We start from the raw sequence: 27,583 nt of genomic DNA on the forward strand, positions 1-27,583 counted from the left end.
ATCCTGTGGTGCCAGCAGGGGGCGCTGTAAGGCCACCAGCAGCAGGTTTGGACCCAGAATGTTTGTGTGACGCTGCTGAGCAAGGCACTGAGAGGCGGTCGGATTCCAGCTGGAGTTCCTGCAGGACCGGATCCGATGACAGGAAGTCATCTTCATCATCACCTTCGGCCGCTCCGTCCAGCAGCAGCTCGGCGCCTCTGGGGTTAAAGCGGAGGCGACGACTCGAACTTTGGTGGAACCGGCGGCCGACTCGGACGAAGAGGAGGTCGTCTGCAAACAGAGAGTTTAGCTGCTTAGCAATAGCTTCTGCTCATTTATTTAGGAGTTTAGTGTTAGCTTCTGCTAATTTAATGTTTTATTGGTTTCGCGTTAGCGTCTGCTATTGTTATATATACAGTGAACCATCGTTTTTTGGGTTGGGTTCCAATAAGAACCAGTGATCGGCGAAATCCGTGAAGTAGGTACTTTTATTTTTTACAATTATTATGCAGCATAATTAAATATCCTACATTAAAACCAAAGAACAAAAACTGTTTTCAGGCCTAAGCATTTTTTTGAACAAATGTAACGCTTTCTTACAAACAACTACAGTAAAATAATCATTTGAATTATCAATACGAATCACAGCAGGACAAATTGTGACTGGCGTGTTTCTCTGATCCTCTGACTGACGCCGCGGCCTGACTGCGCCCTCTACTGGCCTTTTCTCCTGAAGCCTGAGGTGGCGGTGAGTTTTTTCCAAAGAACAACGTTGTTATTATCGGTAGCTGTTGTCGCTATTTTTTCTTCTGGGCAGAAATATTTACCAAAATTTGCCAAGTTGTATTACGTATCTTTAAATAGCGTAACGTTATTGGCACACAGGTAGAGCAGGAGCGCGGAGATTGTTTAGCCAATCAGGACGCAGAACACAATGCACTGTAAAAACAAAAAACTGCACAAAAAACTCCGCGAAGCAGCGAGACCGTGAAGCTGAACCGACCGCGTTACAGCGAGGATACAGCTAATGGTAGCTGTTTACCATTAGCTTCTGGGAATTTTTATTTTACTGTTAGCTTTTGCTACTTCTGTGTTTCGCGATGTAGCGTTAGCTTCCGTACATTTTTTAAACATTTTGTTTTTAGCAGAGCTGAGATTCTCATCTAGCAAATTAGTGGTTAGTAACCCAACCTTTTGGTTAGCTGTCGCTAATAACTGCTGCTGACTTTATTAAAAAACAAACCTTTTCCATTTCAATCCTGGTGGCCATTTTTTAAAATCAGAATTGAATCAATTGAAAGCACAAGATCAAAAAAAAAAAAAGATTCGTATGATTCAAAATATGTCGGTTATGATTCGACTCCAAACATTCACCGTTTTAGGGCAAAAATAAGTTTTCATTGAAACCATGGTGGCCTTGAAAAATCTAAAAAATATCAATAAATCTGATTTCTGTGGGTTCAGTTATGTCTGACTTGACACCAAGACCTGATGGAAACGTTCCTGAACTTGTTGATGTTTCCCAACAGGAAGATCCTTCCACTCCAGACCAGAACCATCTTCGGACTGAAACCGTCTCTTCCAGAACCGGCCCAGTTAGAACCACGATGTGATAGGCAGAAATGGACGGGCGACAAATTCTGAGCAGCCTGGAGACAGAAGGTCTGTTTGACATTTATGTGGAAATATTTAAAGGGCCAGTGTCGTGTTTCCAGGCACACGGTGCCATTTTAAACACAATCAAATAACTGTGTGACCTTCAGTTGATACATAAAACCCAAATTAAATGTGACTGAAGACATTTGACTTCCTGACTTAACGCTTTGAAACTGGGCCTCTGTCTTTTTAAAAACTCCTGCTCTTTCTGAAGCTCCGCCTCCAGAAGTCATCCCAGAATGCAACACTTCAGGTTTGTTTTTGATGAGGGTAAAACATTAGAACATCTTAGAAAACCTGTGTGATGGAAAAATTACATTAAGGTCACATCTGCTAGTCATGTTATATGAATGATTGTGAACTCTTCACTATAAGAACTATTTGGTTCCATGTAGAAGGTTGGAAGTTGTTTTCTGCAGCTGCATCAGAACCAGACTGTCTCTCCTTTGTTTTAATTCTTTATCTTTGGTATAAAACTCATGTGTTTCTCTGCCTGGCAGCTTTTCATCCAGACCTGCTTCATTACTGATTGTCTCTGTATTGTTCACAGTATATGAATAAACCTGATTGAGTGATTTTACCTGTACAGTGATTGGAAATAGTTTTTTTCCACGACAGTTTGGTGCCGTGACCCGGATCCCTCGACTGGACATCCGAGGACGTCGACGAACATCGTTTGGCCGACCTGGACTAAACTCCAGCCTCAAAGCTCGATTTAAGAGAGGAGGGCTGTTGGTCGGCTCCATGGCTCCAGCACTGGGATCAACGAACTCAAAACCAGTTATCAGGTGGGAAACTCACTCAGGCTAACAAATTAATTTTACAAATTCTAAATTATTAAATCTAAAATAGCTAAGGACCCGATAAACCTTTCACCCTGGGGAATAGAGATTGACGGTGTTAAAGTTGGGTTAAAGTCCCAAAGGAAAATAATAAAAAATGAAATAAAAATATATAAAATAAACAGAAAAAATAATAAAAAACATAAGTGGGGGGTGAATCTCCCCCCGACAACCGGTTTTAGGCCGAGGGAAATAAAGAAATAAAGGGAACCACGGGTTTCTAGCCTGAAGGTCCTAGTTAAAGTCCTTATCGGTGAATAAGGCAGGTATTTTCTTGAGTTTTGGTTTTCTAAATTAGGGGAACTAAACCTTTAGAGAATCCTAAAGACCTTTATCGGAAATAAAGACCCTCTTAAAGGAGTAAGAGGCAGAGCGACCACAAAGCTGATCTGTTGGATTCTGCGAAGACGTTTGCAGTCTAAAGAGGAAATCCCACCTGATTCAAGAAGAAACGGGTCTACATGGTTCCAGAACGCAATCTCCTCCTCAGGGGGAAATGTTTGACTATATGATAATAAATATTGAAAAAGAAAAGCAGGGGAACAAATAAAGAATAAAAATGCTGAATATAAAATCTTTCTTACTAAATTACAGGCCTTAACATTTTAAACAAAATGTGTCTTTTTCTCTTTGAATAAACAAAATTATTTCATTATTTTAAATTATAATAATTATTTTATTTCTTAAAAGGATCAATCATTAATTTTATTTATAAGAGACCTTTTCTTACTACCAGCAGCTCAGAGAGCTGAACAAACAGTTTCCCTCAGGTTTCTCTGATGATCAAGCAAAAGGTTAAAATAATATTCATAAATACTTATGTATAAAAAAACAAGGAAAACTACAAAACAAGCCTAATCAATTTCTACTTGTTTCTTCTCTTTCCTTCTGTCTGAGCCTCGCTGCAGTGCATCTGACCTCTGACCTCAACTCATCAAACCTGTCCTCCATGGACCGGATGATGTCCCTCCTACAAAACCAGCTGATGAAAGAGACCGAGAGAATCAAGAAGATGAAGAAGATGAAGATAATGAAGACCTTCATCACCTCCAGGCTCTGAAGTGTCTGTTGATCCTAATTTTGTATTTTACACCAGAGAACTGATGGAACATTTACATTCAGGGGACGACTGTCGGTCTCCTGTTGGACATTTGGACTTTCCACGACACCTGTCAGCAGTGGCAGCTGCAGGATGATGTCCAGGTGGATTATGGGTACCTGTGAGGACCTGCTGCAGGCGCCACGGCGCCCTGCGCAGCCGGCTTGGTGCTGGAGGCGTAGCCGCTCTCTGATTGGTGGAAAGGCTGAGTGGGCGGAGCCAGTGGGCGGGGCTTCCTGGGTACGATGGGCTTTAGTGGAACAGAAACCTGAAGACAGGAAGAAGTTTGAGACCGGATCAGAAAAACGTTCACAAAGCAGATGATTGACTAACTGCTGATTGGTTCACTAGATATTAAAGCTGTTGCCATGGCAACTACTGTACATCTCATTCAAATCCATCAATCAGACTTGAACCTCTAGAGTCTACCATGATCACATGATCCAGTCCGGCCAATCAGAGCGGCGTACCTGTGCTGGTGGGTCAGGGGGGAGGGGCTTGTTGGGCGGGGCAGGTCGGCTCGTCGGCGGCTGAAAGGTTAGTGAGGAGGAAGAGGAGAAGAGCGAAGATGAAGATGGAAAGGCTGCATGCATACAGAACCGGGTCGGTCCGAAGAGCCGTTCCCATAGCAACAGAGACTGGTTGTTAAAACTGAGACTGAAAACTCAAAATAAATAATAATCGTTAGTTTAGCATTTAGTCCGTTTTATTTATTAATATTGTTTGATTTTAAATCATTTGTTACTATTTCTCTATGTCTGCATTTTATTTCCAGCCGGGTGAAAATAAAGAAATAAAGTTGGTGTAATGTTTTGGAAAAAAGAAATTGTGGAAATCAAAACTAAAATAAATTAAAACAAAAAAGGATGTAAATTTGACTAGTCCATAAATAGATCAGAAAATGAAAAATAATTTCTTGCGTTTATTCTGTATTTATGTAAGATTTTAAATTAAATTCTTTTCTAAGTGCATTTTGTTTCATCATGTTAAAATAAATCAAAATAAATGAGTAAATAAATTAATGCTAAAATAATGTCTTAGAAAAAGCCAAACAGAAAAATGTGAAAAACAAAAAAGCAAATAAACAGCTAAAAAAGAGAGAATAGAGAACTCTATGAATAAATGTAAATGTGTGGCTTTATAATATTAGTAAGATTAACAATAGTTTTATCTTGTAACCAGGCTGCTGTTTGCAGACTTTCTGCTCAGGTCCCTCTTGAAAATGAGATCTAGATCTCAACCGGGTTTACCTGGTTAAATACAGGAAAATAAAAATAATAAAAAAATAAAACGTTAAGCAGCCTGGATGTAAAGCGGCGAGTCAGACGGGTAGGCTGCAGGTGAGCCTACCTGGTTGCCGGGGGCGACGGGGTCAGGGGGCAGAGGCTTGGTGGGGGCAGCTGGTCGTGCTTTAACCAGCTGAAGCAGCAGAAATGAAAGCAAGAAGAAGAGCAGGTCAAAGGTCAGGAGGAGGAAGATAAAGGAGCAGTTACTCTCACCGACACAGAGTTTATTTCTAGATCCGTTCAGTGAAAATCTATTTAAAGTTTCTGGATTCTGTAAAGTTCCTGAACCGATCGAGTTCTGAGCATCGATTGCATCAGAGAGCCACAAACTGATTCAGTAAATAACTGATTCACTAAACTGATTCAGTAAATAACTGATTCGGTAAATAACTGATTCACTAAACTGATTCAGTAAATAGATTCAGTAAATAAACGGATTCACTAAACTGATTCAGTAAATAACTGATTCAGTAAATAACTGATTCACTAAACTGATTCAGTAAATAACTGATTCACTAAACTGATTCAGTAAATAACTGATTCAGTAAACTGATTCAGTAAATAACTGATTCAGTAAACTGATTCAGTAAATAACTGATTCACTAAACTGATTCAGTAAATAACTGATTCAGTAAACTGATTCAGTAAATAACTGATTCAGTAAACTGATTCAGTAAATAACTGATTCACTAAACTGATTCAGTAAATAACTGATTCAGTAAACTGATTCAGTAAATAAACGGATTCACTAAACTGATTCAGTAAATAACTGATTCACTAAACTGATTCAGTAAATAACTGATTCACTAAACTGATTCAGTAAATAACTGATTCAGTAAACAACTGATTCACTAAACTGATTCAGTAAATAACTGATTCAGTAAATAACTGATTCACTAAACTGATTCAGTAAATAACTGATTCACTAAACTGATTCAGTAAATAACTGATTCAGTAAACTGATTCAGTAAATAACTGATTCAGTAAACTGATTCAGTAAATAACTGATTCACTAAACTGATTCAGTAAATAACTGATTCAGTAAACAACTGATTCACTAAACTGATTCAGTAAATAACTGATTCAGTAAATAACTGATTCACTAAACTGATTCAGTAAATAACTGATTCACTAAACTGATTCAGTAAATAACTGATTCAGTAAACTGATTCAGTAAATAACTGATTCAGTAAACTGATTCAGTAAATAAACGGATTCACTAAACTGATTCAGTAAATAACTGATTCACTAAACTGATTCAGTAAATAACTGATTCAGTAAATAACTGATTCACTAAACTGATTCAGTAAATAACTGATTCAGTAAATAACTGATTCAGTAAACTGATTCACTAAACTGATTCAGTAAATAACTGATTCAGTAAACTGATTCACTAAACTGATTCAGTAAATAACTGATTCAGGAAACTGAACTTCTCCTCTTGATTCGTTAGAAACGCTGCAGTGGTTAAACCTTTCTAACACTGCAGCTCTGACTCTGGGGCCCAGTACTGACCCCAGGGGCCCCATCAGTGTGATGTAATGAACTTGGTACCTGGTGAGTCAGTCACACCATGTGACCAGAAAAAGTCAAGTTAATGATTGATTTCTTTTATTTTTGTGTTTTTATGATGTAAAGCATTTTGAACTGCCTTGTTGCTTAAATGTACCATATAAATAAACTTAAACTTAAATGATTAATGAACTTTATTGACCTATTAGTGACGTAACGGCCCCATTAATGACCCCGTGGTGACCTTAGCTGTCCCATTATTGACCTTTACGACCCCATTAGGTCTAATTGGCCCATTTGTGAAATTATTGCCCCATTAGCTCCTGTTAGGCTAACATCTCTGTTAGCCTTCCATGCTAATCAGGACATGACGGGCCCCATTAGCAGCACTAATGACCCATCAGTGACCTTACTGGCCCCATTGGTGTGATTGTTCTGACTGCAGATAATAAACGTTCTATTTCCGGCCATGTTCAGATCGGTAGAAACTTTTTGGATGAAACATGAAGAACCAAGAGACAAAGTTCAGTTCCTTCTACTGCAGAAATGAACTGATTCATTCAATAATCGTTAAAATCAAACTGTTCTTCAAACCTTCCGATCATGAAATAAATGTTCAGATCAGATGAACATAACCTGATTAAACACAAAAACATCCAAACCAACCAAAGTTTCTGACATCTATTCATGTTTCTCAGACGGTGGAAAACAAGATGGATGCAGGTGAAACGTTTGAGCTGCTAAATGTTTTATATCAACTAATATTCTGCTTTTCTCAAGTTAAATTATAAAAAATTAAACTATTTCAGCTGTTGAAAGTCTTTGGTTGATATAGAAAAATAGGCGTTTTCCCATAATTTCATAAACAATCCCACATGAAAACGACACAGACGTCTGGACCGAGACGACAAGCCACAAACTACAGAGCAGCAGCTGAGATGCAGCAGGACGCACAGACACACCGAACGGCCAGGTGTTGGTTACCTGCTGCGGGGGTGTTAGGGCGGGGTCGGGGGGGAGGGGCTTAGTGGGAGGAGCAGGCCTGTCATGAACCTGATTGGAGAGAAAACAGGAAGCAGAGGCAGACAGCAGCAGCAGCGTTAATAAAAGAGGAGGGGAAGCAGACGCCGCTTTGTCGTTTCACTTTCTCCCACGACCAGGAGCCTCAAATCCGACCAATCAGAGGGGCTCATTTCTCTTCCTTTATCAGTTTTGCTCTCCTGCTCCAAACATGACGGTCTCACATCAGCAAAGTTTTCATTATTTACCTTTAAGAGCCCTGATCAGAAACTGATGGATCAATAAACTGAAGCTATTGCTGTTTGGCTCTGTGTGACAGTTGGAGGTTTTTCTTTTCCTCACAGGAATAATAAATAATGATGGAGTTCTGGGTAGAACACATTTATTAAAAATGTTTATATTTTTGTACAGTTTTAGATCTATTGTTCTTTCAGTTTGTACTCCAGTTAAAGATTAATCGATCACTAAGTTAACAACTATCTCAATAAGCGATTAATCAGATTAATCGTTTCAGACATACTGGAAACAAACTGACAGCTGCATGTTTATGACCGTCTCCATAGCAACGTATCTGAATCCAGCAGGAAGCTAACGTTGATAAAACGATGGTCTTACTGACCCACCTGTAACCTGGAGCAGAAATGAAACACCTGGTTACCATGGAGACCGAACCCAAACCAATCAGGAGAGAAAAACGGTTCCACTGTTCACTGCTGCTTAAATCAGCATGGTGAAGGCGAACTACACCCCCTGCTGGTGGTACCCGGTACAGTTCTGCTGAGTCTCTGTGGAAATGGACCCAACAGGACCAGAACCTGAAGACATTCTGCTTCCGGTTTAAGGTCATGAACCCCAGACTCTTTCCTCTAGCCAGCGCTCAGTGTGTGGTGCCGTTGTCATGGTTACCTCTTTGTGGGGCGGCGCCGGCGCGACGTCGGACTGCGGGTTCAGGTGGTATCGTAGCGGTCGGACCTGCTCTCCGTTGCGACCGTCTACTCGCTCTGTCGCCGGCGTTCTGGGCAACATGGAGGACGGTTGTCATGGTTACACCGTGGCGGTCAGGAAGTGGTGCCGGAACCGGCACCGTTCCGGATCCGCTCTGGGTTTAATATTGTTAGTTTAGCAGGAAACACAACATCAGCTAACTACCTGGCTACAGGTTCATCCTCAGATCTCTGAAGGAACTTAAAGCTGCACTGAAGGGCTCAACACTGAGGACTTCATTACCCAGAATCCCCTCTGCTCTGATCAGGATCCATACTGGGATGTTTGTGAGTGCAGCTTTAAGTGGATATACAGCAGGTGTGATCACATCAGTGAGGGAGGTGAAGATTTAAAAGCACAGACCGGTGGGTTGGAGCGAGTATGTCTGAGCAGTCAGTATGTTACCAGCAAACTTAGAAAAACAAAACCTAATCTGATATATTATTATACTATTATGAATAAATTCAAACAGTGAGGTGTTCAAAATTTATTTCTGGATCGCTACAATCACTGCTAACAGTTTAGACATTAGCTGCTAAGCTAGCAGTGCAACTACCATGTTAGCGGCGAAATGCTAACAGACGTAACAGTTACTTCACTCTGAAAACATCGATTACATACGACCGGGCGATGGAATAACAAATGTTAGACGCTAAAAACTTTAAGGGAATCATTTCCATCCATGTGTTTGGTGAACGTTAGCAACCTGGAACTAAGCTAAAATGAGATGGAGACTTTACTGGTCTAAGACTGGCAGAGCAGGGGAAGCACCGCCACCTTGTGGTGTAACTCGGTACAACATCTCAATTCAATACACTTTGACCCCCTTTAATTTGGTTAAATCATCAATAAAACAAACCAATTTGATCAGTTTGTTACATGTTGGATTCATGTTAATGTGTATTTATATTTATCATGATGATCACATCAATTTATTCAAATAAAGTTACCAGACTTTCCTTCAGTCCAACTTATCACGAGGTCTGTATGTAAATATATGAACCCGCATGGATTAGAGAAATTCTGCAGTAAATTCAAACAATTCTGTTTTTTTAAGGGAAACTGGAGCCTGACAGCTGGTAGGATACTGAGCGCTCACAGATACTCCAGACAACCACTGAGCCTACAGAACCATCTGCTGAGCAGAACCCGGCAGGTCCAGCAGTACCTGCAGATGTGGGCGGGTTCAAACTCCAAACCCCACAGCTCAGAGTCAGCCACACTGCATTGTGGGTAAGAGCAGAGTTATGCATGAAGTCTGTGTGTGTGTGTGGGGGTGTGTGTGTTGGGTCGGCGGTACCGGTTGTGCTGCCGGGCCTTGTGGAACGGGCTGTTGGGTCCGAGGCAGCAGAGCGTCCGGCGGAATCGGGGGAAGCGCAGAGCGAGGAAGAGGAGCACCACAGGCAGGATGAAGAAGAAGATGAGGAGCAGGGCGACCCGGACCGGATCGGACTCTGAGCACAGAAACAGGCGGGTCAGCGGCGGAACCGGAGCCGGTTCTGGTTCTGGTTCTGAGGGGGAAGCACCTGCAGCGGCGGCGGCCGGGCCGCTGTCGACGCTGCCGCCGCGTCCAGAGAACCTGCAGTCAGGAGGAGCCCAGCCGGCGTCGCAGTGGCACTTCCTGTTGCTGTTACACACCTGAGACAGGTAGACAGGAACCGCCGATCACATGACGGCCAGCTGGACTCCACCAGGTCATTACTGATGCAGCCAAACATTTTTTTATTAAAAATCCAGATTTACTCCGAGGTCCAAAAAGAAAAAATCCAAACTCGTTTCCTTCCAGTTTCCATAAAATCAGACGTTATAAACAATCTATAAATATATATAAATATAAATCTATAAATAATATTAAATATTTTTTCCTGAAGATCTGGATGTTTTTTACATTATAAAAAAATAATAAACACTTTAAAAACTGTTTAGATCCTAAAATACTTGATACAAACTAGATTAAACATTTATTTATTATAGAATATAATATTTAATCTGCCTTAATAAAGACAATCTGTCTTTAATTAATTCACTCATGTAAAATAAATATATTAATGGTCCATTTTAATTATAAATCAACGTGTTTTGATTTTAGAAGGTTTTGATATTATTTGCTCCTTTATTTATTGGTTTATTTAATTTTTAAATAACGTATAAAAACTGAATGAAAAGAGAGTAAAAGTATAAATATTTAGTTTTAAAGTATAAAAAAATGCAAATAATATCAAAATTGCCTTAATTAAAAACATATCAAAATATATTTAATAAGAGTGAATTAATTTGATGTTAATTAACTGATTTCAGGTTTTTATGTATTTTCTGTTCTGCAGGTTTTCAGGAGTCGCTGCTAATTAAATCAGGACTCTGTGGTGATTTAAGGTTAGCATTAATAAAAAACAGATGGTTCGTGCATGTATTTGGTTTTACTGTTTTGTAATGTTTTTTTTTTATTGAATTATTTTACTTTGAAGCCTGAAATGATGTGACTCACTCCATGACCGCTGCACTTCCTGCGACATTCTTCCACACCAAACACGGACGCATCCTCACATTTCTGATTCAAACAAGCCTACAAACACACACAGGGAATAATGATATTATTAATAATAAGAATAAATGTTATTCTTGTTATTACTACACGCAAAAAAAGCATCTCTATCATAAACTACATTTTAATACTGTAGAAAACTCACTTCTCATCACTAAATGTAACTTTTTAAGGCTGAATGAGAAAGAAAACCTGAACCAGTAGAAACAAGTTAGCCTGTAGGCCAATCAGATCTAAGATGATGCCTGATTGGCTGAGCGGGGAGGAAGTGCCCTCTGACCTTGCCGGGCCCGCAGGCAGTGCCCTGGGCCACGGTGGCCGGGTCGGACACGTCGTCGTCCAGGTGGAAGAACGTCCCTCTGCAGACCAGGTCGCTATGGTTGAAGCGAACGGTCAGGATCTGGGCGATGCTGCCCAGCAGGGGGCGCTCTGTCCCGCCCTGACACTGGATCCTGCCGCACAGAACGTCTCTGAAGCAACAAGAGACACAGACGGATGAACCCGGAACACTGAGGCATCGTGGGATTTGTAGGCTGAGCAGATCAGCGTTTACTCACGGGTTGGCACAGGGGATGTAAGAGCCGTTGGCCCGCTGACCACAGTTTCCATATTTATTTCCCTGTTTGTTGACGGATGAGAAGCACAAGGCTGGAGCGCTGCTGGCATCTGGACACACAGAACCAGGACCAACTGGGTTCAGATGCAAGTTGCTAATGCTAACACCAGAACCAGGACCAACTGGGTTAAGATTGAAGCTGCTACTTATAATGGAGTCACTCTGAACTGGTTTTCTTACTGGTTCCCCACAGCATCTGGCACTGGGAATCCATATCGGCGCAGACTCCTCCATAGCAGTAGGAGGCGCCGTTCCGGCAGGCCTCTCCGTTCTGCAGGAACACATTGGGGGGGCAGTGAGGGGAGGAGCCTGTGCAGTACTCAGGTAGGTCACACTCTCCCAGCGGCTCACGGCACACTGAGCCCGCTGCGCGCAGCTGAACCCAAGAAGAAGAAGAAGAAGAAGAAGCGTTAGCAAGATTCTGGTTGAACCAGACAAGTTTTATTTGTGGACCTGGAGCCCGGCTCACCTTACAGTCCTCACAGCAGATACCGTCTGAGGAGCACTGAGCTCCAGGAGCCAGCTGGCAGGTGGAGGCGTTACAGCACGGGTCATCACACTCCTGACCAATCAGAGCGCAGCATCAGCAGGAAGAACCAGAGGCTGATTCACAATTTAATGATGCAATTATTACTGACGTATTAAGGTGGGCTGGTGAATAATTAAGCTGCATAGGAGAATACTAAGGAGTGCAGGTGCGTATTTAAGGTGTACAGGTGTGTACCTCCAGCAGGCCGCAGTCACACTCCTCTCCTTTCTCCACGTACAGGTTCCCGCAGCGCGGGCCGCCCAGCAGGCGGTCGGGCTGCGGCACGTTGAACAGACACATGCCGCCGCCGTGCAGCAGGCTGACGGACAGATCTGCGGCGCTGCAGCTGCTGAACTGCTGGCCTGGCATGAAGCTGAGGTCAGAGGTGAACAGGAACAGTGAGATCAGACAGGCTAATCCTGTTAACCACGGGCACCAGGTCAGTAAACACTTCCTACTCAGACAGGAAGGTTCTGCACTACCTGCTCAAAAACTCATCAAACTGAAGCTGTAGGAAGGACTTTCAGGGTTTATTTGACCTTTGACCTCCTATCAGCTGAGGTTTTAACAGTTAGCACTAGTAGCTGTTAGCACTAATAGCTGTTAGCACTAATAGTGATTTGCCAAATTTGGACTAGAGGTGCACTGGTCTGATGTTAATATCTGAATCGGTCCCGACATTAAAAAAAATTCTAGGTCAGTAATTAAGACATTGTTACAGATCCATGAGGGCAGATCTATTCAGTCTAATTCTATGCTTTATTTATTTTACTTTATATTTATTCTTTCTAATTGCCCTTTGATGCATTTGAAAGAAAGCTTGTTGGAGTTTATTTCACTGACCAGGTGAGTTCAGCCTTTTGCATTCTCAGTTTATGATTTATTTTACATTAGCTGTTATACTTGTAACTGCACTGACTGAACAAGTTACAGTTTTATTTACACATTTGACCAGCTTGTGAAGCTTTTAGTGTATTAAAGTGAGCTGGTGCAGAGTTAGCAAATACATTTAAAAATCAGTACATTTGTGTCTGTTTAAAAATAAAAACTCTAAGTCAATTAATTTCTGTATCAACACGTTGCAGCTTGAAATAAATGCCCCTCTAGAGTGGAAGCACTGGTTTTAGCTGTCAAGTTGTCAACACAACAGTCATGTTAACATAGTTAAGTTGTGAACGGCTCCCCAGCTTGATAACTAGCTGTCAACATAAGGCGCTAAATCTTAAATGCACGTGTGAAATATGACAGAAAAAGAGACGCAGTGCTTTGCTACATAATGTCAACACTACAAGAACCAGATAACTACTGTAGGTCAGGAAGAAGTTTTAATAAAAAACAGCAAGGGAGAGGGAAGTAGACCAGTTATACTAGCTTGACTATGACAAAATTAACATGTAGATGTGCTGTGGAATTCAGTGTGTTTTGGTACATTAAAAAAATAAAATAAGGCAACCCACACACCAACTCTGACAGATCATTGGTAGGGCAGGTGTTTAAATTAGCTGATCTATTACCGCTGTGTTAGCTTAGCTAATAGCAGCAGTAGCTAATAGCAGCAGTAGCTAACCTACTACAGTGATCACTTATTAATAATCGCAGAATACACATGAAGCCTGAAAACATAAAACTGTAATGGACTGAATGTTCTGCTCTTTGCGCAGGAAATGTTTGGGTGTTTTTGATGTTGAATCCTGATACTTTAGTGGCGTTGTTCTCAGTTGCTATGGCAATGAGTCTGTGTGTAGCGTAGCCAACACAGAAAGCAAGAATAAGGAATACGAGTGGTTTTGAGTTATTCTTTAACAATTTTTATAGTTCCATCTCCAGGTTTCATTTAGTGAACGGTTCTACTACGGCGGCGCTGCTACGCATGGAAAGAAGAAGAATCAGCTTTTTGCCCTCCATCATGTGTAAACAGTAACATGCAACCTGTCTATCGGATCGATAGTAAACCACAGATATCGGTATTGGAAGTGAAATAAGTGCCTCTCTAGATTGGAAGGTTTTGGTTCTGGTTCTGACCCGGTTGACGGCTCCATGATGCATCCTCCGAGGCGGGGCTCGTTGTCGCAGGAGCAGCGGCGCTCGGCCGTGTCGTGCCTCATGCCCAGGTTGTGTCCGAGCTCGTGGGCGACGGTGGAGGCCACGCCCAGAACGCTGACCAGGTGGTCCTGAGGAACAGAGCCGGGTCAAACAGGAAGTAGACAGGAAGTGGAGGAGCAGAGCGGGCCTCACCACATTGACACCTCCGGATCGGTCCCTGGAGCACATGGAGGACTGGCTCGCCATTCCCACAGTGGTACCGTCAAATGACTCGCCCCTGTTCGGGTCAGACAGAGTGCTCAGGTCTGGACCGGACTTTTTAAGGTCTGTTTAACCCAACTGTAGCTTCAATAATCAATAATATAATATTTCTAACTTGTGTGTGTAAGACAGAGTTTATAAAGCAGTGGAGCCCACAGTGGGTCCTGGCGGGTCGGCATCCTGCAGGGTTCAGTTCCTCCCTGGTTTAACGGACCTGGATCCAGTGATGGATCATCAGAGATCACTGACCTGCTGAAACGGTTGTTACTACCAGCAACCGAGAGACTAAAACCTGCAGGATGCCGGACCTCCAGGACCCACCAGGGCACCGATGGTACACAGAGAGCTAGCTCTAGTAGCTTTCCACATATAAGCAGAAGGACAAAACGATTAATTGTGATTAATCAATTATGGGAAAATCGATTATTCATTAACTGGAATATAAATGCTGTAAAACGCCCATTTGCTGAACAAATGACACACTCAGATTAAAGCTTTTTTAAGTCTCCTCTGGTTTATATTCTGCTTAATAAATCTGCAGTTAAGCCCCTTTTGCATCCAATTATTAATCTGTTAATCCAATAATAATCCCAGATCAGCTCTACGCTGTACAGCTTCTCATGTTGATGTTAAAAGGATTTTTTAGCTGTTATTTCCTTTTAGGTAACGAAATGTCAAATTTGTCATTAAAAAGTGATTAGTTTTAATTTTTTTAATGTATTTCTAGTATCGAGTAAAATAAGTTTAAATGTTTTCATTAAGAAAACACAGAATGTGGTGATTTTTAAGTTGATGACTAAATGAATCGTTAAAACCCCAAAACATTCAAGGATTTCAAGGTGTCTCTTTATGACTGTGTTCAAAAACTTTTCAGGACTTTGAATTTATGTTGTTAAATTCTCAAATTTTAAGGACTTCAAGGCCTGATGGGAACATTTCAACCTTCTGTCTGGGTGTCGCCAAAGCCTGGAGGACGTAAATAAAGCAGGAGCTTTTATTTTGAAGGCATACATGATGAGCTGGGCGTTGTCATGGCGAAGGCGTGGCAGCAGCTCTCTGCTCCTCCACTCCAGGAAGTTGTTGAGCGTGTCGGTGGCGCTCCTCTCTACCCGGATCTTATCGCGGTCGCTCCAGACCTCCAGGCCCGTCAGCGCCACCCGGACCTTCAGCGGCCGGTAGAACTGAAACAGAGAGCGGGGCGGTTCTGTTGGACCGGACCGGAGCGGGCCGGAGCGGGCCGAACCGGACCGGGACTCACCCAGTCCACCTGGTTGGCCACGTCCATCAGCCGGTACACGATGGTCTGGTTGTTCCTCTGGTAGTTCAGGAACTGCACGGAAAATGTTATTTTAGAAAATCTTAGAAAATGTCTGGAGGAAACGAAGGAATTTCTGAGCTCCAAAAATCGAACAATTTGGAGAAAAAAATTAAGGAATCTTGACATTAATCTCACAAATTTTCTAAAAAAAAAATCGTGGAAATCTTCCAGTTTTTTTAGAAACCCTCTGAGTCGGACCCTCACTGACCTCCTGATGGTCCGCCACCAGCACCAGCTCCACGTGTTTGGTCTCAGATAGGATGTCTCTCTTGGTCTGCGGGGAAACGGAGCGGGGTCAGAGGTCAGAGGTCACAACAGGAGCGTGCAGAGAAACGGTGGCTCACCCGCTGGCTGGCGCTGTGAGTGGAGGACGCTGAACCGGGCGCGTGCGGCACAGCGCAGCCCGCCGCTGCGGTGGCGCCCTCCAGAGGACCGGCAGAGAACAGCAGGTGAACGTCCTCCTCCTCTGCTCCTCCTCCCGGCTCCTCCAGCCGCTCCCTGACCTCTGGCTGCAGCTCCAAGGTCACAGAGGAGTTGAGGACGATTACACCGCTGCAGGAAAGAACGCTGTTGATCAAAGTATTCCACCACAGAAGAAGAGGAGATTGATTTCATGAGTTAAATTTCCTCCATCGAAGGCTGCAGCAGGAAGGAAGCATCAGATTAAATCTGCCGAGGAGAAAATCCTCAGAGAGGCTGGTTCCTCAGGCCAGTCGGACAGCGCCTCCTGGTGGCCGTGTGTCGGACAGCGCCTCCCGATGGCCGCTTGTTGGACAGCGCCTCCTGGTGGCCGCGTGTGGGACAGTGCCTCCCGGTGGCATGTCGGACAGCGCCTCCCGGTGGCCGCGTGTGGGACAGTGCCTCCCGGTGGCAGTGTATTGGACAGCGCCTCCTGGTGGCCGCGTGTGGGAGCAGCGGGGCTGGTTCTGATTGGCTCTTTTTACTTAAGTTTTGGTTCGGACAAATATTCGCTCTGGTTCCAGATGCTGAACAGCTAGCTAGCTAGCTAGCTAGCTAGCTAGCTAGATAGATAGATAGATAGATAGATAGATAGCATTTATTGTCATTGAACAGGATTCAACGAAATTTATATTGCAACTCCCGTGCAAAAAGTCAAATATATACAATAAATAAAATGGAAGGATTTCTGCTCTGAATGTTTAACTTTGGCGCCGATTAGCATCTCAGGGCTGAAATAACACCTGAACTTTGACCCCAAAGCCTCCTTATCAACTCCCATATCTGAGGAGCTGAAAAGGAGGAAGTTCAAACTTTCTCAAACCAGAAATTGCACAATCTGCTCTGTTCGTAGTGACTTTTAAAAACATATTTTCTCTTATTACTGCACTAATATGATTAATACACATTCTGTAAATTTGGAAAAGTGAATCAGCTGCATTCCTTATTTTTATTCCTATTCACTGTACAGTATATTATTATTGTTAAACTTGTTTCTGTTGACAGATTTTTACAGTTTTTGTGCGAACCTTTAAACCTGCTGCTGAGTCAGCGGAGCAACAGAACCTGTTTCTATTCTGATCCAGGACATTTCTCCAGTTTAAAGTCAGTTTGGTTTTATTTGGGTTTTCGTTGCTGCTGAAGTTTCAGAACGCCGAGGTTCCCGTCTAGGTTTTGGTTCTGGTGTTGGAGGGATTATCTGAGGATTTCTGTGTTTCCAGCTAATCTGAATAATCCCAGCTGAGCAGAAAAAGCTCCACATCATATCTGTAACGGTTTCCTCTGTGCCGAGTCGCTCCGGCCCGAAAACCTCAGAACCTTCTGATCCTGCTGCAGGTCAGAGGTTCACTAATCGGATCAGCTGCAGGAGAACCGAGATGCAAAACGCCCAGAAATACAAAGAGCTGATGAACAAAACTCTGGTTCTGGGCCGGCCCGCCTGCAGGTTCTTAAACTGAGTGACTCAGCAGAACCGAGCCAGAGTGGATGAGTCAGCAGATTTCTGCAGTGTCAGCAGAACCGGATCGATGTTGGGAAACCAGAGAAACTTCCTGAGTCCAACAGCAAAGGGCTGAACGCAGAAACGCAACGATTTTATTCACAGAACCAGAACTTTTCCTTTAAACACGACGCCCCATAACTTTTCATTTAGAATATTCAATTATTTTATTCATAAAGACCAGAATTGATCTTTAATCAGTGGTGGGCACCACTAGCTAAAACGCTAGCGGTGTTAATAATCCCACATTTATAAGTGCTAATTATAAATGTTAGCTCCACTAATTATAAAGCGCAACACTAACATGGTATTTAGTGGAGGCTAATGCTAAAGCGCTACACTAACATGGTATTTAGTGGAAGCTAATGCTAAAGCGCAACACTAACATGGTATTTAGTGGAAGCTAATGCTAAAGCGCTACACTAACATGGTATTTAGTGGAAGCTAATGCTAAAGCGCTACACTAACATGGTATTTAGTGGAAGCTAATGCTAAAGCACTACACTAACATGGTATTTAGTGGAAGCTAATGCTAAAGCGCTACACTAACATGGTATTTAGTGGAGGCTAATGCTAAAGCGCTACACTAACATGGTATTTAGTGGAAGCTAATGCTAAAGCACTACACTAACATGGTATTTAGTGGAAGCTAATGCTAAAGCACTAATCATAAACAGTATTTCCGCTAACACAGCCTCTGAAAGCAGAGGCTGTTATCTTTTTTTATCATATAGAAGTAATTATTCAGAATTAACATCAATCAAACCTGGAAAATTTCAAAAGGTAAACCCTTTATTTCCTCAGACAGAGTGGGAACCGTGGGAACAGAACCCTGGCTCTGTGTTGGGATCAGACTCCAGGGCGGTACTGACCGGAGTCCGGAGCAGGAGCTCACAGCTGCTCTGGATCGCGGGAATCCCCGGATGCTGCCGTGGTAATAGCAGTGAGTCTACAGGCGACACAAACACATCGACATCAGTCACAGTCGGTGTATCCGAAGGGACAAACCGGGCCGGAGAACCCGAAGGGACCGCGGTGTGTTCACTGACTCACCACAGGCTCGGCCGGCACAGACACTCCGGTTCCGTTGGGGAGGTAGAAGAAGATGTTGGGCGGTCTGGGCAGCAGGTTGCTGCGGGAACAGAGGGTTAATGGTTCTGAATGGGTCCAGACAGGCAGCGTACTGGTCTCGCTACCACGCTGGTAGCGAGACCAGTACAGTACCAGTACTTACTGGTTCTTCTCCAGGTCCAGCAGGAGGCGCTGTCCTCCCACCTCCAGCTCACACAGCATCCTGTCGGGATGGCCATCCTGAAAACACACAAAACGGATCAGAACCAGAACACATGCCAACCCACAACCACAAAACAAGGGTCAAAGGTCAATCTGATGCCACACCAGCTGCGGTTTCATCGAACACTTTGAAACAAGCGCCGTTGCCTTGGGACAGGGGTGTCCAAAGTGCGGCCCAGGGCCATTTGTGGCCCCCAGGAATGATTCACATTTATTTTTAATGACTTACAAACTTATTCAAAGGTGATTTTAATTGCAATTTTTTTTACAGTTGCAGACTTGGTTCTGGAGGTTCTGGGTCCTTTAGAACCGGGCTTAGAACTTTCCTTTCTGATGAAACTGATAGCTTCGGTAATCCTGAGCAACCTCTGTAGCTGTGCTGCTGCAGGTTTAGGCTGCTGGAGGACAAACTGTCCACTCCTCACTCTGCTACTTTCTCCTACTACTCTCCACTTTTCTCAGCTGAGCTCATTGGAGGAGCTGCTGCTCAGAGCAGGGCTGGTAGAAACGCTGCTAAAGGGTTAATGGAGGAGCCATGTTGGGATGAATTCCTGGAAGCGGAGCTTCAGAAAGATCAGAACATTTTAAAGACAGGTGGCTTTTATTTTTGCGGGTCCAGTTCCTTTGTTGCCACAAACACTCCCTACTTTTTAAAGCTTCGGCTTGCAGTTACTTCCTCTTCACTGAGGAGCTTCACAAACCGATGCTCTTCGCTTTCAGACTCCTTTACCTGGTGAGTCTGTGTTACCTTTTGCAGCGTTGCTTCATGTTTAACCCTCTCATTCGACGGCTCACTAATGCTCACTAATGCTCATCAGTGTGTTGCAGTTGGCGCTCCAGTGGGATTCGGCCATTAACAGCCACCAGGCCGCGCACTGAGGCTAAGTAATAATCATCCCACTGAAAAGGTAAAACAATTATTTTTGATATAAAAGGAAAACACCTGATACTGTCTGGAGCAGAAACTGGAACCAGTAACTTTCTGCACCGGACCCACCTGGACGGACTGCAGGTATTTTCCAGGTTACTGTACTTCCTGCTTTAGCTGCAGGTTCAGATACTCTGAGGTTTAGTTGGTGAGGAGCAGATTAAACTGGAAAGGTGAAACTGGGAGTGCAGCTCTCAGACTGGTTCCTCCCTGTCTGCAAACACAATGAGCCAATATTAGCAAACATACTCCTCCGTCAGATTTGGCTTCTCCAGACCCGCCTGCAGGTTTTCATTTATCTGAACGAGGAGACACGAGAACAATAGGATGCTAGAAGTAAAATATGGATCATCCGAAATAAATGCAGAAACCTGGCGCCAAATTCACAAAGAATCCTGAGAATAAAAGTAGATTCTAGTGACGCCATTTTAGGAAAACTCAGTTTCCTTATCGCAGTGGGCGTTAGCGTCTGCAGGTCACGCCAAGACAGTTTCCACTGCGTATTAATGCAGATTAAAGTTTAAATTACTAAAATATGCATCTATAAATGTTATTATAGGAAAGCTCATAAAGATATTATTGGTAAATATCCGTTATTATCGATCATAACATCATTATCGGATATCAATATCGGCCCAGATTCAGCTCCAGAGGGAGAACGACAACATTTTATTAGAACCACAGAAGAAAACCGATCAATCTGCTGATTAATGAGCAGGACGGGTAGATACTGGACAGGAAGCAGGTGGAGAACATCAGGTCCAGACCAGTTAGCAGACCGGTCAGCAGACCAGTTAGCAGACCGGTTAACACACTGGTCTGGCTGCTTGGAGGGAAAACACAAAGTCTGAGCGATAAAAATAGAAATATCACTTTAAGGCCGTCTGGGATGTGGGCGTGACTGAGTGCATCCGCAATCCAATCAGACTTCCTGTCTCCGGCTCTTTGAAGACCGTTTACTTCCTGTCCAGCATCTCCTCGCTTTCTCCTCTCAGCTCCACAGGAAGTGATCCGGCCGAGAGAGAAGCAACTTCCTGCTGAAGGAGTTGGAGAGCTTCGCTTCAGATTCACACTGAGACTCTGCTGCTGAAACGATGCTGGACCAACAGACACTGAGGGACTAGAGACACGTAGAGACACACGGAGACACGTGGAGACACACGGAGACACGTAGACACGTAGAGACACACGTAGACACGTAGAGACACACGGAGACACGTAGAGACACACGGAGACACGCGTAGAGACACGTGGAGACACGTAGAGACACATGGAGACACGTAAAGACACACGAAGACACGTAGAGACACACGGAGACACGTAAAGACGCACGAAGACACGTAGAGACACGTGGAGACACACGTAGAGACACACGGAGACACGGAGACACGTAGAGACACACGGAGACACGTGGAGACACGTAGAGACACACGTAGAGACGCACGGAGACACGTAAAGACGCACGAAGACACGTAGAGACACGTGGAGACACACGTAGAGACACACGGAGACACGTAGAGACACACGGAGACACGTAGAGACACACGGAGACACGTGGAGACACGTAGACACGTAGAGACACACGGAGACACGTAGAGACACACGGAGACACGCGTAGAGACACGTGGAGACACGTAGAGACACACGAAGACACGTAAAGACACACGAAGACACGTAGAGACACACGGAGACACATAAAGACGCACGAAGACACATAAAGACGCACGAAGACACGTAGAGACACGTGGAGACACACGTAGAGACACACGGAGACACGTAGAGACACACGGAGACACGTGGAGACACACGAAGACACGTAGAGACACGTGGAGACACACGTAGAGACGCACGGAGACACGTAAAGACGCACGAAGACACGTAGAGACACGTGGAGACACACGTAGAGACACACGGAGACACGTAGAGACACACGGAGACACGTGGAGACACACGGAGACACGTAGAGACACACGGAGACACGTGGAGACACACGGAGACACGTAGACACGTAGAGACACACGGAGACACGTAGAGACACGTGGAGACACGTAGAGACACGTGGAGACACGTAAAGACACACGAAGACACGTAGAGACACACGGAGACACGTAAAGATGCACGAAGACACGTAGAGACACACGGAGACACGTAAAGACACGTGGAGACATGTAGAGACTCGTAGAGACACACGGAGACACGTAGAGACACAGGGAGACATGTAGAGATACACGGAGACACACCGAGACATGTAGAGACACACGGAGACTCGTAGAGACACACGGAGACATGTAGAGATACACGGAGACTCGTAGAGACACACGGAGACACGTGGAGACACACGGAGACACGTAGAGACACGTGGAGACACACCGAGACATGTAGAGACACACGGAGACTCGTATAGACACACAGAGACACGTAGAGACACAGGGAGACACGTGGAGACACACGGAGACACGTGGAGACACACGGAGACACGTAGGGACACACGGAGACTCGTATAGACACACGGAGACACGTAGAGACACACGGAGACACACCGAGACACACGGAGACTCGTATAGACACACAGAGACACGTAGAGACACACCGAGACATGTAGAGACACACGGAGACTCGTAGAGACACACAGAGACACGTGGAGACACACGGAGACTCGTAGAGACACACAGAGACACGTAGAGACACGTAGAGACACACGGAGACTCGTAGAGACACACGGAGACTCGTAGAGACACACAGAGACTCGTAGAGACACACAGAGACACGTAGAGACACACGGAGACTCGTAGAGACACACAGAGACTCGTAGAGACACACGGAGACACACAGAGACTCGTAGAGACACACGGAGACACGTAGAGACACACGGAGACACGTAGAGACATGGTGTCTGTTATACTGTGAGCAGCTGAGAATTTGAAGCTTCTTAAACATGAACACCTTTAGTTTCATGATGTCACCAGGTGACTCTGAACCAGCCAATCACTGATCAGATGCTGAGAACAGATAAATGAAGGAGGAGCCAAAACTTTCTCCAGATGAACAGAAAGTGAAGTTATCTTTGGACATAAAGATGAACACTCCAGAGTTATAGATCTAGAGTTATAGATCTAGAGTCAATGCACAGCTTCAGTTCTTCCAGCTGGAAACTAAAGATCAGGATGACCTCTGACCTTCAGAGCCACTTAAAGACTTTCCAAAGTCGGCCTTCTATCAGCCGAAGAAAGTTTCCAGGATTAAAGATCTGCTGCTGGATCAACCTTCCAGACCTCCTGGTTCTGGTTCTGATCAGAACCAGGACTAGAACCAAACACGGAGAAGCAGCATTCAGCTTCTATGCACCACAAATCTGGAACAAACTTCTAGAAAACTCCAGAACAGCTGAAACACTGAGTTCCTTTAAATCAAGCTGCTTCGATTGATCATAACTGGAACAAGTTTGATTATTTATAGGCATTTAAAATTTAAAGGCTGGCTCTATAATTGGTGACTTCATGATGGTTTTAGGTTTTTATGTGAACTGTCAGCTGCCTTGTGGATGAAATGTGATTTACAAATAAACTCGATAAAGTCTTAATTAGCTTCATTAAAATGTGAGAAATAATCAGACATGAAACAGAAACACAAATAATTTTCTAATTACTGATGAAGGCAGGAATGTAGAAATACTTCATTAAATATTACATTCCAGCCTGACATCAGTACAGGCTGCAAATGGGAACATACAGAAAATGTCCTTTTAGTTACATTTCAAGTTAGCGACCAGAACTGGACTGGACCGGACTGAACCAGACCGGATTGAAGAGGACTGAATTGGACCAGACTGGACCGGACAGAACTAGACTGGACTGGACTGAACCGGACCGGACAGAAGCAGACAGAACCAGACTGGACTGGACCAGACTGAATCGGACTGGACTGGACCGGACAGAACCAGACTGGACTGGACTGAACCGGACCGGACAGAAGCAGACAGAACCAGACTGGACTGGACTGAACTAGACTTTACAGAATCAGTCCGGACCCTGGACCGGACCGGGTTCAGTCCGGTCCAGTTCAGACCAGACTGAACTGGACCGGACTGAACCACAGTGTATAAAGTGGATGTGTTGGTCCAGTTCAGTATCAGAACCTCTCTGGTTCTGATTGGTCGGCTCTATCGTTTCCTCACTTCCACCATGTCTGTGTTTATCTGCTGGCTTCAGAACCGGCCCAGTTAGATCCCAGTTAGAGCTCTGGGTGGGGCAGCAGAATTCCCCTCCGAGGCGTGTTTGTTTTCTCCACCTCGGCTGCTGGCCGGGTGGGATCGTTACTGAGGGAAAGCCTCTGATCGGTCCAGTTAGAACCCAGCCGGGTCAGCATCAGAACCCGGTTGGAAGGTTCTGGTTTCTGTTTCCTCCAGGATGTGGGTCCAGTAGGGGAAGGGGAACCATCAGTTTGGATCCCAGATGTTTGTCAGAACCGGAACATGTGGGTTCAATCAGGGGCTGGCGGTCGGTCCCTGCAGCGGCCGAGTGGCGTTCAAACGCGACCCAAAAGTCAGACGTTTCAGCGTTCTGATCATTTATGCCAAGACTAAAGCTCCAGTTTACAGAAAGTCGACCCGGTTCCGTCAGACTGTGGTTCCAAACATCATCAGCAATTAGCAACAAATCAAGCAACGTTTTTTTCCCTAAAAACAGTTTCTCATCGGCTCCATCCTGTGGTTTTGATTGGCTGGTTGCTGTTTCCGGTTTGCTCCTGGTCTGGAGGGAAACCGCTGAGTCCACCAGAATCCCAGGTTGTTGGCTCCCACTTTCTCCTGCTGGACTCCCCGTTTCCTCCCTGCAGGGTGGAGTCAGGAGGGGGTTCCTGCAGGAAATGATCTCAGAGTTTCTGTCAGCTGCACAGGAAGCGGCCGTCCTCCTGTGTTCAGATGTCGGAGCTCCTGCAGGAAACTGCGGGTGAAAACAGCGCGGCTTCCTTCCTGCGGCGGCCCGTCTGTGGAGCGGGAGGAAACCCGAACGCAGGGCGGCGGATTCCTCCTGCTGAACAAACTCCAGCAGGTCCGACATCAACGCCAAAATAAATCCCTCAAAGTGTGAATGATCACTCTGACTCATTATCAATAATTTACAGAAACACGGAGGAGTCGCTGTTTACAGAGCAAATCAAGCAAAAACTTCCTGAATTGTTACAAAATAAAGATACAACTGAAAAAAGCTACTTAAAACAAATACTTTTCCCTTAATAACACGGCCTGGAATTTTAATTCGCTAGTTTTGTTGCTGATTGCGTTCGGAACCGCCGTCTGACGGAACCGGGCCGATCCGGACCTGTAAACTGGAGAATTAGTCTTTGCTGTAACGATCAGAGCAGAACACTGAAAGGTCTGACTTCCAGGCCGTGCTTGAATGCCACATGGGCGACCCTCCCATCAGGTTACCATGGTAACAGACCAGGCATCTAATCAGCTTTTGTTTTGGTAAGAGTTAGCAAAAAGAAAAATGGTGGAAATCTTTGGAAATAAAACAATCAAACTACTAAATGTTTTAGTTTTGGTAAATAAATAAGAATTACTGTTAAAGTTTTGAGATTGGAGACTTTAAGATGCAGCTGAGATTTTTCTGACACACCAACGATGGAAACATCTGTCAACGTTCAGCATTTACCCAACAACAAACCAGTAAAACCAGTAAAACCAGCGCCAACCTGCACAGCTTGAGCCAGACTCCGTCTCTGTCCATCCACCAGGACGAAGGGACGAGTTTTCTCCAGGAATGGACGTCTCTGTCTGTCCACACCTTAAAGACACAGAGACACGGAGGCCCTGACTGACTCCCATTCAAATATCTGGATTTTAAGACATCGACAGAAAAACATGAAGAAGTTAATTTATTCCAGCTGTTAAAAGGAGAAACTCATTCCAGCAGATAAAAACCCAAATATTCTCTTCTGTCCGACATAACTGGACAGAAGTCCAGCAGACGTTGACCTTAAGAAGCTGTTTGGTCACAGAGGGCTGCATCCTAACACATTCATGGAAAATTGAGTGGAAGGACGAGTGTTGTGGAAAAAGTTTCATCAGCAGCTGGAAGTTAGTAAGCAAGATACCAGAAAGAAACACGAAATCAGTCTAATGCTTATTTAACAAAATCAACCAACTGGCAAAATATTTTTATTTATTACAAAGCACCTAAATAAAACCAAAATAATTAATATGAACATTTATCTAAACCACAGGCATATTTAACATTTACGTGTTTCTTAAATTAGCATTTTTGGATAAAATGGAGTTAATAACTAAAATAGAAATGTAAATTAATCTGTTTGTTCTGATTATTCATTGTAGTTTCCTGATTGTTTGACCTTTAACCTCCCTACCGGTCAGAGCAGCGTCCATCTGGACCTCCGCAGACAGAACCGCTCCGTCCTGCGGTGCGTTCAGGGACCGGCAGACCATGAACGCCGCACGGCCGCCCAGCAGCAGCAGCACCAGCGGCAGCGGCGGTCCGGCGGCGCCGCTCATCCTCTCTGAGTCACCGGAAACCGGCAACAGGTTGCCGCTGTCCGCCGTGCGAGGCTCTCCTGTCCCGCTCTGGTTACCTCCCGGTGTAGGAGCTCCGGGAAGGGCTCCACCAAGACTCCATGGCGCCTCTGTTCCCAGTGAGAGCCCGATAAGACCGAACGGAGCGGGTCAGGGTTCGGGACTACCCGCGGGACCGTTTATCGGTCCCGTTAATACGGTGGGACTCCCGCCCTGTTCCCGAACTGCGTAGTTTCTGGTAAAACTGCACCTATCTGAAAGGAACTGCGGAAAGGACCAACAGAACCGGTTCGGTTTCAGTCTGGTAGTTCCGTCCGGACTCACGAACTTCTTTCTGTGCGAATTAAACTCGCTGAAGGCGGCTCAGAATAGGAGGACCAGCCGTGTTTATACCGGGAGCTAACGAAGACGTCATCCCGCTGAGTTAAGCTGCGCGCGACACACCGGACATACTGAAGGCTACCCATCAAAATAAACGCACCCCACACTTTACGAGATTTGTTAAAAGCCCGTAAGCAGCTTTTGTTAAACAGAATTTAATCTGTTTAAGAATTTTTACGCAAACTTTCCGTTTATCATTTTTAGCTAATATTATCAAAAGTATAGAAAAGGATGGCACAGTTTTCGAGTCCTTCCCATATCGGCTCACCAGGGCCAAAAGGCCGGAGTCCACCCTGACGACTCTGATGGCTCAAATTAGCATCCCTTCTTCAATTGTAAATGTGGTCGTTGACCGTCAGGCCAGAAGGTAGGAATGTGAATAGTCCATGTTGGGGGTGGGTATCTATGATACCTGCAGGAGATCAGGTCTCCTGTAGGTAGTGCTCTTCAGTTTATTTTTGAAGCATACATGAAGTGTTTTTGGAGAGATGTGACCTTTTGCAGCTGATCCATGATGTTGTGCTGCATTATCCAGGTCATTTTGCCAAATGTACATAGAGTTTGCAAAACATAGAATCTGTTTCAAAAAATATGCAAAGGTTTTTCTAAAAGAAATTAGTAATGTTTCTCTTTGAAATAAAGCTAAGAGGGTATAACATGACAGTTTAGAAATAAACTAACCAAATTAATTGTGTTGATCCACCTCAAAAAAATCATGCATAAAGTGTAAGCAAAAGAAATCTGGGAGACTTAGCACATGCAAATTTGCATGCAGCCTTTTGTGCTGTGGAGGATAAATAGGTGACTG

At 44.3% G+C, this 27,583-nt stretch overlaps 1 protein-coding gene and 1 long non-coding RNA gene across 5 annotated transcripts; one reads left to right on the top strand and one right to left on the bottom strand.

The window, feature by feature from the left end:
• Window positions 1-81: 81 nt before the first annotated feature.
• Window positions 82-27,015, bottom strand: LOC102220644 (disintegrin and metalloproteinase domain-containing protein 15-like). Of its 4 annotated transcripts, XM_023330171.1 has the most exons (25): window positions 26,232-27,014; window positions 25,560-25,651; window positions 18,879-18,955; window positions 18,698-18,776; window positions 18,517-18,593; window positions 16,032-16,239; window positions 15,896-15,961; window positions 15,628-15,699; window positions 15,381-15,550; window positions 14,301-14,385; window positions 14,088-14,236; window positions 12,261-12,438; window positions 12,006-12,098; window positions 11,717-11,912; window positions 11,478-11,586; window positions 11,201-11,390; window positions 10,864-10,941; window positions 9,905-10,016; window positions 9,679-9,832; window positions 8,301-8,409; window positions 7,359-7,427; window positions 4,927-4,995; window positions 4,047-4,106; window positions 3,696-3,844; window positions 82-270 (listed from the first exon to the last, which is right to left on the bottom strand). In XM_023330171.1, exons 1-25 carry the CDS (start codon window positions 26,374-26,376, stop codon window positions 204-206), a joined length of 2,853 nt encoding a protein of 950 aa, XP_023185939.1. In that variant the 5' UTR covers window positions 26,377-27,014; the 3' UTR covers window positions 82-203. The 4 variants fall into 4 exon arrangements, with proteins under 4 accessions (XP_023185939.1, XP_023185940.1, XP_023185941.1 ...); XM_023330173.1 differs by lacking the exons at window positions 82-270; window positions 3,696-3,844; window positions 4,047-4,106 and adding an exon at window positions 4,653-4,826; XM_023330172.1 differs by lacking the exons at window positions 4,047-4,106; window positions 4,927-4,995; window positions 7,359-7,427 and having other exon boundaries at window positions 26,232-27,011.
• On the top strand, window positions 532-2,577 carry LOC111608018. The gene is made up of 2 exons (XR_002752489.1): window positions 532-1,641; window positions 2,254-2,577. It is a non-coding gene; the product is annotated as an uncharacterized LOC111608018 (long non-coding RNA).
• Window positions 27,016-27,583: the final 568 nt, after the last annotated feature.

Source organism: Xiphophorus maculatus, chromosome 3 (assembly GCF_002775205.1).
Source record: "Xiphophorus maculatus strain JP 163 A chromosome 3, X_maculatus-5.0-male, whole genome shotgun sequence".
NCBI classification, from domain to species: domain Eukaryota; kingdom Metazoa; phylum Chordata; class Actinopteri; order Cyprinodontiformes; family Poeciliidae; genus Xiphophorus; species Xiphophorus maculatus.

What these genes read in the sequence shown, in the direction of transcription:
- LOC102220644 (XM_023330171.1), bottom strand. Translation starts at nt 26,376, where the DNA reads ATGAGCGGCGCCGCCGGACCGCCGCTGCCGCTGGTGCTGCTGCTGCTG. An exon ending in GTGACTGCGGCCTGCTGGAG is followed by an intron (nt 12,099 to 12,260) that starts GTACACACCTGT and finishes CTGATTGGTCAG; the next exon opens with GAGTGTGATGACCCGTGCTG. An exon ending in CTGCCTGCGGGCCCGGCAAG is followed by an intron (nt 10,942 to 11,200) that starts GTCAGAGGGCAC and finishes GTGTGTTTGTAG; the next exon opens with GCTTGTTTGAATCAGAAATG.